General features: G+C 55.2%; 1 protein-coding gene across 2 annotated transcripts in view; it reads right to left on the minus strand.

The window, feature by feature from the left end:
* Nucleotides 1-1,691: 1,691 nt before the first annotated feature.
* Nucleotides 1,692-16,391, minus strand: part of RASSF5 (Ras association domain family member 5) — a 66,113-nt gene continuing 51,413 nt past the window's right edge. For both annotated transcript variants that reach the window (XM_041773807.1, XM_041773808.1), the window contains 4 exons: nt 7,952-8,062; nt 6,257-6,554; nt 5,681-5,796; nt 1,692-4,116 (listed from right to left, as the gene is read on the minus strand). In XM_041773807.1, coding sequence (XP_041629741.1) covers nt 3,964-4,116; nt 5,681-5,796; nt 6,257-6,554; nt 7,952-8,062 — 678 coding nt within the window. In that variant the 3' untranslated portion in view covers nt 1,692-3,963. The remainder of the gene's footprint in view (nt 4,117-5,680; nt 5,797-6,256; nt 6,555-7,951; nt 8,063-16,391) is intronic.

Below are 16,391 nucleotides of genomic sequence, written 5' to 3' on the forward strand. Positions count from 1 at the left end.
GAGCTGAACTGAATTTTTCTAGAGTTCTTTGATTTTATTTTTGTTTTAAGATTTTTTTTATTTATTCATGAGAGAGAGAAAGGCAGAGGGAGAATTAGAGTTCAATTTACTTTTATTTCTTACTCATCTCTTTTTAATCAAGATAAGAAAGACTTGAGAATCTGCACAATATTCACAAATTACCCATCTGGGGCTAGAAAGGAAGAAAGGGATGGGTGTGAAGGTGTGTGTGATGCCTCCTACCTTCAGTTATTACACCCAGAATAATGGTCCTTGTCACTTGTGACTCATGTAAGGAAACTTCCATTTTACTAATCTTCTCTGCCAGCATCAGCCTATGGAACTGAGGAAAGGATTTTTTTTTTTTTTAAATTGACCAAACAAGGTTCTATGACAACAGAACCTTTGGACAGTTTGATCTGAGGGACTATGTTATATACAGTGGTAATGGAATATGGTCCTTCTGTGAATGCAGTAGCAGGTTCTCTCACAAGCATGACTTGCACAATCTTGATGGGATGGGAGGCTGAGAGAGGGTGTGTCTCACTGTGTTGAACTCTTGTTACAGACACAAAGCCAGTAAACAGCGAGGGTAGGCCTAAAAATCCATGTCCACTCCTGCCTGTGGTTTAGCGCAGAGTTCTGCTGTGACCAACTCTGCTATGACCGTGCTGTCAGGAACTGTACTTTCAATGGTTTTTCCAGTAACAATGACCCATTTGTGCTGACTCACCTTGCTTCTCCTGGGGAACACCTTAGGGGCGTGTAAGAAGGCTGGCAAAGGTTGGACTGTCAAATGGATTTTTTTTTTTTTCTCTGTGCTAAACCGAACAGTCTGTTTCAAAGTCAAATTCCTAACTTTGAACTTAATCCCATCCTGTTACCAAATGAGTTTCAGTGAAAAGCAGAAATTGGTTCATGTCTGGGTTTTGGCAAAGTTGTTAAAAGACCACTTTCTTGGAGGTCTAGGCAAACAAATGTTAGCGATGTCCCCCATTCTCGGGTACTTTTAGGAATGTCTATCGGATGTTCTCTCCACCAGGAAGGTAGGGAGCGAGCTGGCCACACTGAGCATCCCCTGGAGTCCAAAAGGGCCTTCCTCAGTGCTTATGAAGTATGGTCGCTACTGGGAGGCAGGCAGGAATTTCTTTTTTTTTTTTTTTTTTAGGAATTTCTTTAATAAACTTATGTGGTTATTTTCGTGATGATGGAGCTGTTCCTCTGATGGGAATTAGATAATGCTGATGGGAAAGGACTGTTTTACTCCCCTCATCTGGCCTTCCTCCTTGAGGGAAGATGATATGAAACTCTCAGAGATGCATCCTATTTGCCTTATTTTTAAATAATTCCAGAAATAGGAGACTCCTCGTCCACCTCAGTAGCCTGTCCTAATGCTTCAACATCCCTAACTCGAGGAAGCCAGCCCCTCCTCTCTTCTCACTCAGGATCTCCTAGAACACCTCCCCTTTCCTCTCCTGCTCTGTGGGGATGCACAGCAGCCGGGCACCAGGGCAGCACCCTCCAGCCCATGCACGTGGACTGTTCTCAAGATTGGAACAGCAGCCTTCATTCCTGTTCACTGGCAAAAGAAAATCTGTGCCCAGAAGTACGTGGTCTTTGTTCTCACCCTCTCTCCCAGCTCCCCATTTCCAGGACATGGTGAAGGGCAAAGAAGATGTCTCCAGTCTGAATCATTTTTGCAACAAGCTTTTATTATCTTTTTTAAAACCCAGATAAGAAAGACATTTAAAAAGAAAATATCCTCAAAACAAACGTACACACAAGGGGCAACACAAGGATAGAAGGCACTACCAGCAGTGATACCCACCTCTGGGGGAAGGGATACTTTATCCAGACTGTTTGCTGAGGCTCGGGCCTCAGGTTCTGGGTGAAACCATGCTTCAGATAAAGTTAGAATTTTCCCGTGACTCCCTTGTTTCATAAACACCCCTATCTCTTTATATATAGCTATATGCCTTTATGTATATATGTACATGACTTTTTTTTTCCTTCTCAAAAATAAAATCGCCGCCCCCATCAGAGGGAGGATCTCAGCAGCATTCACAGCGGCTGCAGCAGGAGCTGTGCCTTCCACTAATGTTAAGGACATGCAGCAGGAAGGAAAAAAGACTCTCAACTCGCTCCCTTTAATATACAGCAGGGTGAGAGAGGTTTTTTTGTTTTTGTTTTTAAGGAAGGGAAGCAAGAAGGCTGAGCATGAGATGGCAGATAAGCAGGGTTTTAAGGGGGTCTAAAAAATGTTCAGCTGCGAGCTTGTCCTGCTTTTGCAGCTCTGAAGACTGCACACAGTTTGTATGACGTGGCATCAGCATTCCTTCTGCCATCGGGGCAGCGTGGACACAGCAAGAGTCAGGGAGGGGACTTCTGAGGTTATACAATGAAGCTGGGGCTCAACCCAGCCAACCCAAGAAGGACCTAGGGAGGCAGAGGACAGCAAAGAACTGATGTCCCAGAGGCTGGACTGGAAAACCGGCCCTGCTCTGAAAGTTCAAAGTCCTCCCTCTGGGTTGGAGTGTCTTTGCAGTCCCGGCTACTTGCTTCAGTTGTTTGGCTAGTTTAAGTTTGCACCTGAACAAGGAGCCCATGCAGATGTAGGTTGGGGATCTAATCACCCTTTCCATGTGGTTTGACATCACTTATTGGGAGTCAAAAGCTCAGGACCTTAGATGGGAAGGAGGTCTGTGACTCTTGCCCCATTCGCGGAAGAAGGGCTCTCCCGGCCTTGCCTCCCACACCACCATGGTCCGCTTCCTGGCAGGAGCAAGTGCACGGCAGAGCGTCAGGCAAGGGCGCCCTGCTCCTGTTTCTCTCTGAAAACAAAGGCACTGAGGTCAGCGGGAGGCCAGCCCACAGGCTCCCTGCGCGCAGTGCCACGGGCTGGCCGAGCTTCAGAACACAAAGGACTCCAAGTTGGCCTGAGCTGGGAGGTCCCCCGTCTGTAATGAAGGCAGCTCCTCTGGCAGCACCTGGAGTCCCCAGAGTCCCTGTGGGAGGAAGAAGCAGTGCCCAAGGCCAAGCAGGAGAGCAGGGCAGCCAGGCCCTCCCTGGCTCTCGAGCTGGGGGAAGGCTGAAGACAAGGTGGACACACTTCTCTGCAGAGCTTTTTGGCTCTGCCTAACTGCCTGATTTCCATACCCAGCAGGAGACATTGAAAATGGTAAATGGCTGGTTTCCCTTTGGTGGAAACACGATGGCAACATGAAACTCCAAGTTGTAACTTAAAAACAAACACTTGTTGACAAAGACGTGATGAAGCATCACACACGCATACATCTGTATGCCTTTGGGTTCACATGGGCACAGACTCTCGAGCGATGAGGGTGAGGGCAGGCTGCAGCTTCTCTGGAATTCTCTGAGCCAACCTCAGCTTTGGTGCTCCCTACCTGAGCAGCTGGGTCCAGTGGCTTTGGGACCCTCCCTTGAGCATGAACGGGCACCTTGGGACAGTGAGGGACAGTGCTCTCACGAGCATCATCCTGCTTTCCGGGGCATAGCTCAGACCCACTAAAGGAATATGCTACAATTTTTGACTCATAAATAAAGGTCTATGGGTGGCAAATAAGAGAAACCGAAGAAGAATGAAAGGCGGAGAAAGAACATACAGCTCTAAAACCTTTCTTCTTTCCTTTGCCGGCCGGTGCGAACGGTTCCAGTTTGGTGACGAGAGAGGCAGCTGGTTGGCTCCTGAAGGGCTCCCAGGTTGCCGAGGCCCCAGGCTCTTCTTTCCACCCCGCCCCGATCCTGCTCCTTGGCAGCGTGTGGCAGGCCGGGCCCGGCCCGCACGCACACGTGTCCCTCAGAGATTTCGTGCCACATCTGGAACTGCCGGGTGGGCATAGAGGCACCCACCAGAGGGGTCCTGAGAAAAAGTGTCTGTTGCAAAATAATAATTAATAATAAAAATAAAACCGCGGGCACCAGGAGAAGAGGAAGCAGGACCGGTTAGCCAGGTTTGCCCTGGGACTCTCTTAAGGCCTCCTCCAGTTTCTGCCTAAACTTGTCATACTTCTTCTGCACTTGCTGGATTTTGTCCTGCTCCTCCTTTTCCAGGATTGTTAGGAAGTTCTGGAGCTCGGGGATGGAGAAGGCATCCCACTGCAAGGCACAAGGAAGACGGGAGAGAGACAGGACAGGAGACTGGTCAGAAGCTGCACGATGTGAGGGGCCCCTCCACCTCCACCTGCACATGGTTGACACAGGGTTTGCTACCCAACAGGCAAGTGCAGCGGATAAAGCTTGGGTTTCCTGCATTGAGCAGCAACCACATTTCAAATCCTGACATCTCATGACCCAGAGGTACCAGCCCATGAGCGGTGTTTGATCCAGAGAGTCAATGATCTTATATTTTCTCTGGCAGCTGCGGTCTGGACAGTGGTGCTGGAGGTGCCGGGGCCCCGTCTGGCTGGCTCGCTGGCTGCTTTGGGGTGCCAAGTGACAGGCCGTTAACAGGCCTCCAGACACCGGGTTTCAGCCCAGCTCCAGCGCATGACCTTGAGCACACCACTGCACCCTTCTGTCCTGTTTGCTCATCTGCCACAGAATTAGGGTCCCCGCCTCCCTTAGCTGGCAGAGCAGAAAATGAGATCACAGAACCTGGAAAGCTCTGGAGAGCCCGGCTGGCCGAGGTCTGCCCCAGTGGGACCTGGTCTCTCAGGACAGCAGGCAAGTCTGACGCCTCTCAGGCTGACCCAGGAGCAGAGCCCACCACCCTGCGGAGTCAGGGGTTTTGACTCCTAAGCTCTTCTGAGCACAAAAGAATATTGAGGTTTATCTAGTTTAATCCCCACATTGCATAACTGAGAAGACTGGCGTCCGCAGAGGGAAAGTAATACAGCTACAGGTACAGAGCCTGTGGCAGCTCGAGAATTCGAGCCCGATCTCTAAACTCCCAGGCCCATGAGCTTTGCATGGGCCAGCAGTGTTCAAACATTTTCACAGGGCACCTTTTTCAGACAAAACCTTCTGCGTTCCAATGTATAAATCAGATGGAAGCAGAGCTGCCTGACTGAAGTGAGGAGAAGGGACGGAGCCCAAACCTGCCCTCATCCCCACAGTCCCCCAAACCCTAGGCTTCCAGTGAACACAGCGTGACACACGCTGCCCTCAGCCACACGACTGTCTTGACTCCCAACTCACAAGTATCCCCGGTCACAGAGATCACCCCCCGAATCCACGCAACTTTGTGTGGCCAGACTGGACTCTGATTAGCTCCCCTTTGAGGAAGGAGGCCAGTTTTTAAGAACCAGGAAGAAGGAATAGACAAATGGCTCAAGAACCTCTATATCCAGCAGAGCCCAGAACCCAAGCTTGCTGGGCCTCAGGCCATCCTGGAGCAAAAACCCCCTGGGCGTTTCTCGGTTCCCCTCCACCCTGGGTGTCAGGAGAAAAGCACACGAAATCTTTTCTCTGCATCGGCCTTGCCAGACACTGGCCCTGACTTGCTCCCCCAGGACGCTTACTGTCCTGGCTTCAGACACTAAACCTCCAAGGCCCAGCCCTTACCCAGGCTCCACGGACTCTCCCAGGCCATATTCCCAGCTGCCTCCATTGCCGCTGCACGGCCCCCACCAACACTGGGGGTGAGGACAACAGCCACCTGCACCTGCCCAGGGCGCCCCGAGGACTGGTTCGTGCCACAAGCACCAGGACCCAGACCTACCTCCACCTCTCCAGTTTCGTTCTCCTTGAGCACGAAGCTGAGGACGTCATTGTCAGGCCCAGCAAGCAAGCGCAGGTAGAGAGGGCAATCAGCTACAGAAAGTTTCTGGAAGAGCACTGCAAACCAAGAGAGGGAGTTGGAGGCTCATGTTGGAAGAGAGAGGCAGGGATGGTGGGACAGGCCCGGAAAAGCAGACGTGGGGAGGTCATGACCGCAAGTAGCCATCCTTTCAACCTAATGAAATGAACCTGACCTTTTATCTTTGGTGTCTACTCAAGAGTTTGAAGCGTATTTCCATTCACATCACGCCCGCAAGAGAGGAGTGGTGGGGGCTTCTCTCCCACTCCACGGGTTAGGAAGTGAGAGCCCAGGGCATGGTGTCCCGGCCGTCATATATAAAATGAAAAGCACGGAGAGCAAGCCTGAGCTCCCGTCAAGCTCTCTGCTCGGGGTGCCAGTGTGGCCCTTCCACGTGGCTGGCTGGTGGCGTCCAGGGAAAGCCCAGTCTCCCCAGCCGGGTGTGGCAGGGCTCTAGTGGGACAGGTGGTTTCTCACGGGGAGCTCACCCTCTCCTACCTTGCCCGTCCTTGTGTATCCGCTTAAAAAGTGCAAACTTCTGGGGATTGTCCACAACCATGAACTTCTTGAGCAGCCCCTGGATGACCTCGCTGACTGTGGTGGTGCTGCTGATGTGCAGCTGCTTGATGGCATCGAGCGGAAGGTAGAAGGACGTCCGCTTGTCGGTGGTGGCCGCCAGGTTCACTTCCTTGATGGCATCATAGATGGACTGGGGCCGGATCCCTGCGGGCACGGTCACCGGCCGCCGAAGTTTCAAATGCACTTTGATGAAACCTGTGTAGGTGCCGTCTTCACTCTGCGGAGCAGGGGATGTCACGTGGGTCAGCTCAGGTCTACCTTGCATGATCTCACCTGCCACTCTGGGCCACTGCCCCAAGTCGGGGGGCGAGGGGGTGCCGGGAGGGGGTGTTGCAGAGGCCTTTCCTAATAGCTGTGCCATCCCAGTCCGCCCCCCTCCTGTCTCCCCGAGTTCCTCACTGTCTCTGCTGATCTGGGGGTGCTGCAGAAGAGACACCGCCCCCCCGCCCCGCCCCGCGCTGGGCCGGGAGAAGACTCGAGTACGCAGCAACCAGAGAGGATGGGGACCTGCTGTGGCTTTCCTTCCCGCGGCTCAGGCTCCCTGCCCTCACGGCCTGCCTTAGGGGAGTCCCCACCCCAGGACGCAGCGTCTGCAAGGCCTCCCAGTTTGCCCTGGAGCCCAGGGAGGAGCAGGAAGGCTCTGTAATGAGGTCGTCGAAGAACCAGCTCACTGGATCTCCTCCTCCATCTCCTTCGAAGCCCGGGAGGTCCCGAGAGCCGCTGCGAGCGGCCGCCAGCAGGGGGCAGGCTCCCCCGCCCCGCCCCGCCCCGAGCCGGCCTCGCAGCCTGGGGGGGGCGCCTCCCCCCTCGGGGCGCCCCACGCACCCGCCCCAGGAGGGCAGCCACCCAGAGGGAGAGGACGGGGCTGCGAGCCCCCCTCCTTGCCCCGCGCAACACCAGGGACCGAGGCCCGCCTCGGCTCCGACAGGGGCGCCACGTGTCTGTTTTACCCTGGAGCTCGGGGAATTCAAGGAAGTTTCCCGAGCGGAAAGGGGGAAGGGCCGGCGCCTGATGGGGGTCTCCCTCTAGCGCGTCCTGCTTCCCTGCGGCACCCGCCGGGGACCCCCCCCCCCCGCCCCAGGCGCCCAGCCCCGCGCAGGCCCCGCGGGAGGAAGGGGAGGGGCCCAGAGGGGCAGCGCGGCACCCGGGGGCCGGCAGAGCACCCAGGGGGACGGGACGGGGCCGCGGGGGGGTGGAGGGGGACGGGGGGGGGGGGCAGGCCCGGCACCCAGGGGGGCGGGGGGGGGGGGACAGGCCCGGCACCCAGGGGGACGGGGGGGGGGGGACAGGCCCGGCACCCGGGGGGGCGGGGGGGGAGGGAGGCCCGGCACCCAGGGGGACGGGGGGGGGGACAGGCCCGGCACCCAGGGGGACGGGGGGGGGGACAGGCCTGACACCCAGGGGGACGGGGGGGGGGCAGGCCCGGCACCCAGGGGGACGGGGGGGGGGGGGGGGGGGACAGGCCTGACACCCAGGGGGACGGGGGGGGGGGGACAGGCCTGACACCCAGGGGGACGGGGGGGGGGGACAGGCCTGACACCCAGGGGGATGGGGGGGAGGGCAGGCCCGGCACCCAGGGGGACGGGGCGGGGGGGGGGGGGGGGGGGGGCGCACCAGCTTCATGCCCAGGCAGTTGGCCTCGCGGCTGTTGTAGCTGTCGATCCTCTGCCTGAGCTCCTGCAGTGTGGGCGGGCGCTGCGGCTCCTCCGCCACTTTACAGATGTTCTGGAACAGACACAGAAGTGAGAGCGGGTGTGCAGGGTCCTCTGGATGAGAAAGGGGAGGACCTCGCCCTCCCAGAGAAGCCCCTGACCCAGAAGAAGGGAGCACCCGCCCCGCGGGGTGAAAACTGATTTCCTGGGCTCAGGCTGGGAACCAGCAGAGGTGAAATCGCAGGGGTGGCCCCGGGGCGCCGGGCAAGGCACAGGGGTCCCCACGCTGGCCCCCCGGGGATGGGGACAGGCCCGGCTCAGGCTTGCTGTGAGACTAACATGAACGTGTCCAGCACACGGGCAGTGGCTACAAATTTGGTGAATCAGCAAAATAGCATTTGCTTATGTGGGTCACCGGGGAAAAATTGCATTTAGATGCTACGGGGAGGTGCAGAGAAACTGAGGCAGGGTCGGCCTTCTGGAGACTGAACGGCCGGGGCTGGCGGGCTGATCCCCCACCCAGGTCCTGAGGTGAGCCGAGATCAAGCCTCAGCCGCTCAACCCACGGCCCCCCTCCCCCGGTGCTCTTCCTTTGGGGTTTCTTACTAACATTCTCTCCTCCCTGGCTGCCTTTAGGGTAAGGAGGCAGCATAAGGCACATGTAATATGCAAACCTGTGTTAACTGACTGTTCCTGTTATCAGTAAGGTCTCCAGGGTCGGTTAAGTTTGGGGGACGGTTGCCAGGAGTTATACTCAGATTATTGACTGTGTGCAGGGAGGGGGGGTCAATGCCTCCAACCCCCGAGTTGACGGGGGTCAACTATATATATTTGTCAAACGGGACAGGGGGCTGTCCTTCTACAATAATTGAGAGAATCCGCCTCCTCCCCGGGGTCGTGGGGACAACAAACCTCTGTGCCGAGAACTTGGCAGGCCCAGTCTTTTAAATTTTTTAAAAAGTTTTATTTATTCATGAGAGACACACAGAAAGAAAGGCAGAGACACAGGCAGAGGGAGAAGCAGGCTCCCTGCAGGGAGCCCAGTGCGGGACTCGATCCCAAGACCCCTGGATCACACCCTGAGCCGAAGGCGGCACTAACCACTGAGCCACGCAGGCATTCCCCACCCCGTCTCTTTTAATCCTCACGAACCAAAACTCTGTGAGATGGAGTTTATTACCGACATTTTCAGGTGAGATGACCCAGGCTCAGAGGAGCTCAGCAACTTGCCTAAAGCCCTAAGTCAGTAGCAAAGACCTACAGGAAATCCCAGGGCTTGGCCTGCCGCCCCCCGGCCCCCGCCCCAGGGAAGGGGAAGGACGCTGAGGCAGGAGATGGGGGTCAAAGTTCCCCACGCTGTGGGGCGAATCCGGGGATCTGAGCCACTCTGTCCCTCAATCAATTTCCCGCATTTCTCTCCACCTCACCACCACCCACCTTCCCAATTTTGTCCTCATGCTGTCCGTGTATGGCCAGGAGACGGGAGCCATAGTTTGGGAAAACAAACAAGTTGGTAAAAACCCACCCAGAATTCACCTGATTTTAGAAATCTAGCAGACTCGGGGCGGGTCAGGATTCTCCTTTGGCAAACGAGGAAACAGACCCAGAGAGGCGAAGGGCCCCTGTTCTCCCTGCAGGGGTGTGGCCTAGCTGGGGGACTGCACAGCCACCCCCATGGCAACACCACAGGCGCCCCCGGAGCCTGCCCCAGCAGGCCTCCCTCCAGCAAGCCGGCTGTGGAGATAGGGCACCCCCAGCAGGGTGCTGGCACTTCCTCCTCCCACTTTCCAACACCGCAGAGCAGATACCACGTCAGGCTCTGTGGCTGCCGGGGAGCTGGTATGGCCGCCCCCCCCACACCCCTGCCGGGCATGGAGATGAGCCGACACCCCTTTCCATCACAGCATCTTCCTTGGCCTGCCCCATCCCCCTGTCCTCTTCCGCGGGGATCCTGCCGGTACCAGCGCTGCGCTGCATCCTTTCACATCCCCCCTCTCACGTACCACCTATGTCGCTCCCATTTCACAGATTACAAGGCTGAGGCCTAGAGAGGTTAAGGAACACACTCGTGGTCCCACTGCCAGTAAGCATCTAAGCAGGGCCCGGAACAGGGTCCATCCGCCCACGTGGAGCCCACGTCCTTCTCGATGCACCCCATGGCCATTCTAGGACGGCCCTTCCGCCGCTCCCGTCATGATCACTGAAATTCCACGCCTCGGGGCTGAGGTGTGCAGCTGCCAGACCAAGGCCTGTGAAACACTCGTCCAAGGTGTATCTGATCAGTGGGCTAGGCCCCAGAGGACTCAGGCCCCAGGGGCACCATGTCACCTGCAAGGATGCCAAGGGGAGACTTTTCTAATCTCTCAAGTGAGATGCAGCTGCCAGGATGCAGGACCCACCCTGGACCTACGTGGCCACTCGTGGAACTGGACCTCGATTCCATCCAAGACCACCCAAGGGGAAGCACGCCCCAGGGTGTGCTCCTGTTTGCTTGAGGTAGGCAGCAACTGATGTGACCCTCAGAGAGCATCTCTACCCACTGGCAATTCCTTAGTCCAGGGATCCTCAGATGGAGCTCCTCCTTCCTTGTCCATCCCCACAGAGTTCCCGGAGACACCTACTTCCCCGGAAACCCTCCCAACCCTCCACACAACCGGGTGCGTTTCCATGGGACCAGATGTGCCTGACCACAGCTCACCGCTGGGAGCTTCCAGTCAGAAAGACCAGTCACCTGGTCACTCTCACGTGCTCCACTCTATCCAACTCAAGCACACAGGCTCGCCTCTCCCCGGAAGTTTACAGCTTTCTCCTATTCGTCTACAAAAAAAAAAAAAAAGAGTTAAATGAGAGAAAGGAAACTCTAGGAGCTTCTGGAAGATCTCCTCTCATAGTTTCCAAGTGAGCCACAGCCATTTCCCTGGAAGAAAAGGCAGCTGGGTCATGGCTTTCAAAAGTCAGTTGTTCCAGGCCCGGGTTTGTATATAGCAAGAGTCAGAGCTGCCATAACGAAAGGTTTCTTCTTCCTGTTCCCCTTCCTTCAGCAGATAACCCAGCCATCCCCCACCCTCCCCTGCCCACCACAAACCTAGGGAAGTGACGCAAGCATCCTCGGCCACCCCTTCCAGAACTGACACACAAGGCAGCTATCCTGATCTCACCACCCATCTGGGAGTGCCAGGCGCCCGTGAGGCCAACACGTGGAGTCCCACAGCCTGGAATGTCAGCACCCAGGGCTGGCATAGCTGCTGCCCACACCACAACAGGCAGACAAGATCTGACCCACAGACTGAATGAATCACCTGCCAAAGTAGGCCAGCCGATCCGCCAGCGAGCCACAGTCCTGAGAGCCTACTAATCCTCTGCCCTCCCAGGGATGGTACGGAATCTAGGCCAGTGGTTCTTAAACTTGGCTACACACAGACTCATGTAGAGGAATCTCTTAGAAACACTGCTTGGGCTCCATCTTAGAGATCCTGATTTACAGTCTGGCATATGGCCTAGGCATAGGCATTCTTTTTTTTTTTTTTTTTTTTAAACATCCAGGTCATTCTAATGGGCAGCAGTGTTTGAGAAGAACAGATATAGACCCCTTGCAGGAAATTTCAGATGCCAAGGGTCCCCATCCAGCAGCAGAATTAATGCTCTGGCACCCACAGATATTCTCTACCCCAAGGTGTACCTAAGACGCAAGTATCTGCTGTGTGAACAAGAGCAATAATATAGTAATCTTCACAGCGTAAGGCAAAGGCCTCAATTTGTATTCACCTGTCAGATTTTCAAGTCCTCAAAGTGAAAGATTTGTTTCCACCCATGGATACAAAGCAAGAGACCAGGCAGATAGAGTTTTGTCTCCTGGGGTGGCCCAAGATGGAGACAGAATGGGGAACTCACTCTGTTAGGATTTCACAAATACTGGCAATGGCCTGTGAGGTGTCTCTCGGAGGGGGTTTGTGCATCTCGGTGCATCTGTCATGGAATTCATCTGCTATGATTAAGCCCCTGGTGCTGGTGGCAGATGGTTTAGCTGTTCCCAATACAGCTGGCACTTCCAGGGCACTGGGGAAAAGTAGGTTTGTGCTCCCATACCCTGAGCCATGGAAAGGGCTGTGCTGCCTCTCAGCTGCTCAAGGGTATTGGGGTACAGCCACGTGAAGAGGCTAGTGCTGGGAGTCCAAACAGATGCTCTCCTGAGAGTGAGCCTCAAACTTTTCTATTAAAAATATCCTTGGGGTACCTGGGGTAACTGAGTTGGGTAAGCATCTGACTCCTGATTTTGGCTCAGGTCAAACTCAGGGTCATGGGATCAAGCCCCGAGTTGAGCCCCATGTTGGGTACTGTGCTCAGCTCAGAGTCTTGCTTGAGATTCTCTCTCTCTCTGTCCCTACCCCACTCATGCTCTCTCTCTCTCAATTCATTAATTTAAAAAATATATATCCTTAACAACAAAATTAAGAGGACCATCCCTTGTATTTTGGGGCCTATCTCAGAGCAGATTTACTCCCTGTTGAATCTCACTTTATTTTGTTTTAAGAAGAAACCCAAACATGGGTAAATTCTGTGTTCCAGGGGATCCCTGGGTGCTCAGCGGTTTAGTGCCTGCCTTTGGCCCAGGGCATGATCCTGGAGCCCTGGGATCGAGTCCCATGTCAGGCTCCTGGCATGGAGCCTGCTTCTCCTTCCACCTGTGTCTCTGCCCCCCTCTCTCTCTTTCTGTATCTATCATGAATAAATAAATAAAATCTTTAAAAAAAATTTCTGTGTTCTAATCAATGACACATATCCTAATTTTGGTCACGGGGGAAGAAGAAGCTCTGAATGAGTCCTGTGGCTTCTAGTATCCCCAGGTAGACACAGGGTAGCCCTTGAAAGCCCCAGCGGTGCGGGGAGCCTCAGGGTGAGGAGTATGTTGAGAAGAATCAACCGATACACTCTGATATGTCAGACACCTCCGTGCCCATTCTCTTTCCACCTGAACCACACAAACCTCACCTTTGCTAAACATTTTACTCTCCTTCTTCTGAAACTTCTCAGCCTCTTCTTCCTTCATCATATGGCTGCCATCTGGCCACCTGAGGTCCTTTACTCTGTCCAGCCGTCTCTGGCTACTCCTGCCCTGAATGATGGTGATGGTGATCCTGTTATTATGTGCTGGCTACCTTTGTGCCAGGCACCGTCCTGCTCGTTAGCATGGATCCGTTCACACCATCCTCACCACAAATTCATGTGAATGCCCATTTCACAGATGAGGAAACTGAGCCCCAGCAAGGTTAAAGCTAACACATGTCTAAAGCTAGCACTGTCTGGCACTTAAACATGCAACCTCCAAGTAGACTATCATGAGCTGTCTTCCCAACCAGAGTGAATTTTAATGACTTATACCATACTTCTATTTCTTCTTATGCCCAGTGGCACCAAGGATGAAGCAGACAACACATACTTGCTCAAGAACCTTCAATGGCTCCCCATTGTCTACAGGGGGTCAGGGGAAAGATCTCAGTTTTTCCTAGGAATTACAGTGCAGTGAGACTTGGATTTCAGTGTAGACTGAGTTCCGTGAGAAAAGCACCTGCACCTGGTGCTCTGGCACCCCAGAGCCTTGCTGCAGCTTGGAACAAGTAGAGGCTCAGGAAATGCCTGCGGGATGAACATAAGCTTGTTTGGGTTCTGACCCCCATCACGAACTAAGTGATCCTGAGGAAATCCGATAACCTCAAGCCTCATTCTCTGTTCTCGGTCTCATCTGTCAATCTGAAATACAAATCCTTGGTTGCCTAGTAGGATTCACGCAGAGGTAAGACCCAACGAGGTCATGCGTGCCAAAACATTCTGGAAATTATCAACCATCCAAAGGCACATACTCTTACTACCATCTCAGGTAATAACCATCCCTACCCCTATGGGCCAATCCCATTTCTCACTTTCCTTGAGCGCTTACTCAGGATTGGCCACCAGGCCACAGAGTCTGTTCATTCCTCTATACCAGTGGTCGGCAAACTTTCTTTTTCTTTTTTTAAAGATTTTATTTATTTATTTGTGAGAGACGCAGACAGAGAGGCAGAGAGACAGGCAGAGGGAGAAGCAGGCTCCGTGCAGGGAGCCCAATGCGGGACTCGATCCCGGGACTCCAGGATCACGCCCTGGGCCGAAGGCAGACACTCAACCGCTGAGCCACCCAGGTGTCCCTTGGCAAACTTGTTCTGTCAAGGGCCAGGTAATAAACACCTGGGGCTTTGCTGGCCCTATCTTTGTGGCAACTCCGCAGCTCCACCGCCTAGCACAGAGCAGCGGCGGGGGGAGCGTGGCTGTGTCCCAGTAGGACCTGCTCTCGGCCCCTGGCCCCCGGCAGCAGTCTGCGCCTGCACTTAGGATCTAGAGCCCCGTGTCCCCTCCTGCCATCTCCTCGGCGTCACGAATGAAATCTCCCGGGCCCGTGGCCATCTCCTCATGCTCTGCTCTCCTAATACCCGAGATCCCTGACATTTTCCTCCCCAGACAGAGACGGGCCGTGCAGGTTTGCAGGGGACGCTCCTGCTGCGAGCCAGGCCCCGGTGTCCGCACACCCCAGCTCCGGCGTTTCTGGCTTCGGCCTCGCTTCTGGACGCTTCGCACGGGTAGGCAAAGGCTGCGCGGCTTCCCTGGAGTGGGCTTCCTCTCCTTGGGGCTCCCGTGGGGAGGCAACAAGCCGGCGGAGGAAGAGATGCAGGTGGGTGTCCAGGGTCACCCCCTGGCTCGGGGACGACCCCCGCGGCCCCAAGCCTCGGATTCCTGCCGGGCGCCAGCTGCAAACGACCACAGGCCGTGGGCCTCTGCACTGCTGACAAAGCCGCCACCACAAGGACCGCGGAGGTGCCCTCACCACCTGTGTGGCTGCTTTTGGATCTAATTATATGCTGCCTTTTATTGTTTAATTATTATTTCACATGTATTAACCCCGTCTTCCCAATTAGCCGTTCCCCGGAGGGAGACAGACCTGATCACGTCTGATGACTGTGCTGCTTTCGGACGCCCTGCGAGGCTCCGTCGGGCTCTCGGTGACCTCAGGGAGGCACCTGGGTGGCACCCCAGCCCAGAGCCCCGCAGTGGCCTGCAGCCAGGTCCAGAAGCACCTCCCAGTGACCCGCCCCCCGGGGCCCGGTGCTAAGGCAAGGCTGCTCGGGCTGCAGGCTTCAGCTGGAGGTCACCTCTGCTCAGCTCTGTGCAGTTTCCTGGTCAGAACGCACACAAGACCATCATGACCCGTGACCTCCAGCAAGTCACTTCCCCTCCAAGAGCCTCAGGTTCCTCTGTGAAATCATGAAGGCAGATGTGTTTGCAGCTCTACGGGTTTACCTCTAGGAGAGGGTGCTTTCTTTCATCACTGCTTCCTCTTCTATTTCAGAGAATTGAGGGGGGAGGTGAGGCTCAGCCGTCCTAGTATGGATCGCAGGGGGAATAACTGGCTTAAGACAGTATCGGGACACTTCTAATGTCTACGGCTTGACTTATGGCAGTCCTGGCCACTTGCTTTCACAAGGAGAAAGCAAATCTCCAGGAGGTGTGTACAGCTTCCGAAGACACAAAACTCAAGAAAAGAAAACAAAAACTACCCCGGAAGCCATTCACCCTGAGCCTTTGCCACATTTCCTCTTTCTCAGCTCTTAGCAAATCTGTCAACAGCCATTCTTATGCCCCCTGCGCGGAAAGCACCCCCAGGCCTCCGTCAAGGGGCAGAGCCTCAGGCGTGGTGCGTGAGGACCACCATCTGCAGACATGCCCCCTCGATGCTCCCCTGCTGCCCCACAGCTGTGTGCCCCGAACACCTGTGGCTTCTGTAATGCCTGTCCTAAATAGGAACCTCTGACTTAGAACCCCTGACGAAAGGGGTAGATGCCCGCTCCCCGGGAGGCCAGCATGGCCCGGAGCCTGCACTCGGTGTCCCTCCCTCTGGCAGGTGGCCTTCTCAGCCCACAAGCAGGGGCAGGTCGTCTGGGGTGAGTCAGTACCAGAGAAGGACCAGGAGCCGCCTCTCCTGCAGGAGGCTGGGAGAGCCCTGTGGCCCTGGAGCGGCAGGTGGTGACCTGGGTTCAAGCCCTACTGTGTGCCTCAGTATTATAATAAGTCACCAATGGGCTGGGGCCCCCCTAGTCACAATCTCATTTAGTCCCTGAAATGACTCAGTGAGGATGGTATGTCATCACCCAGAGTTCCTGCGCCTCACCCCTAGACCTCACTGCCTTGCCTAGCAGCTGATGTGCCCTCAGGGGTCTGTGCACATGGGCCAGTCAGTCTCCCCAAGACTCAGATTTCTTTGTGAAGCGCAGACAACAAGGCCTTCTCTACACATTTGTCATAGAGATGAAATGAGACTACACGTGTGGAAGTGCTTAGCACACTGCACGTCCAGAGCAAGCAGTGGCTGGTGA

This window comes from Vulpes lagopus, chromosome 11 (assembly GCF_018345385.1).
Source record: "Vulpes lagopus strain Blue_001 chromosome 11, ASM1834538v1, whole genome shotgun sequence".
Lineage (NCBI taxonomy): Eukaryota > Metazoa > Chordata > Mammalia > Carnivora > Canidae > Vulpes > Vulpes lagopus.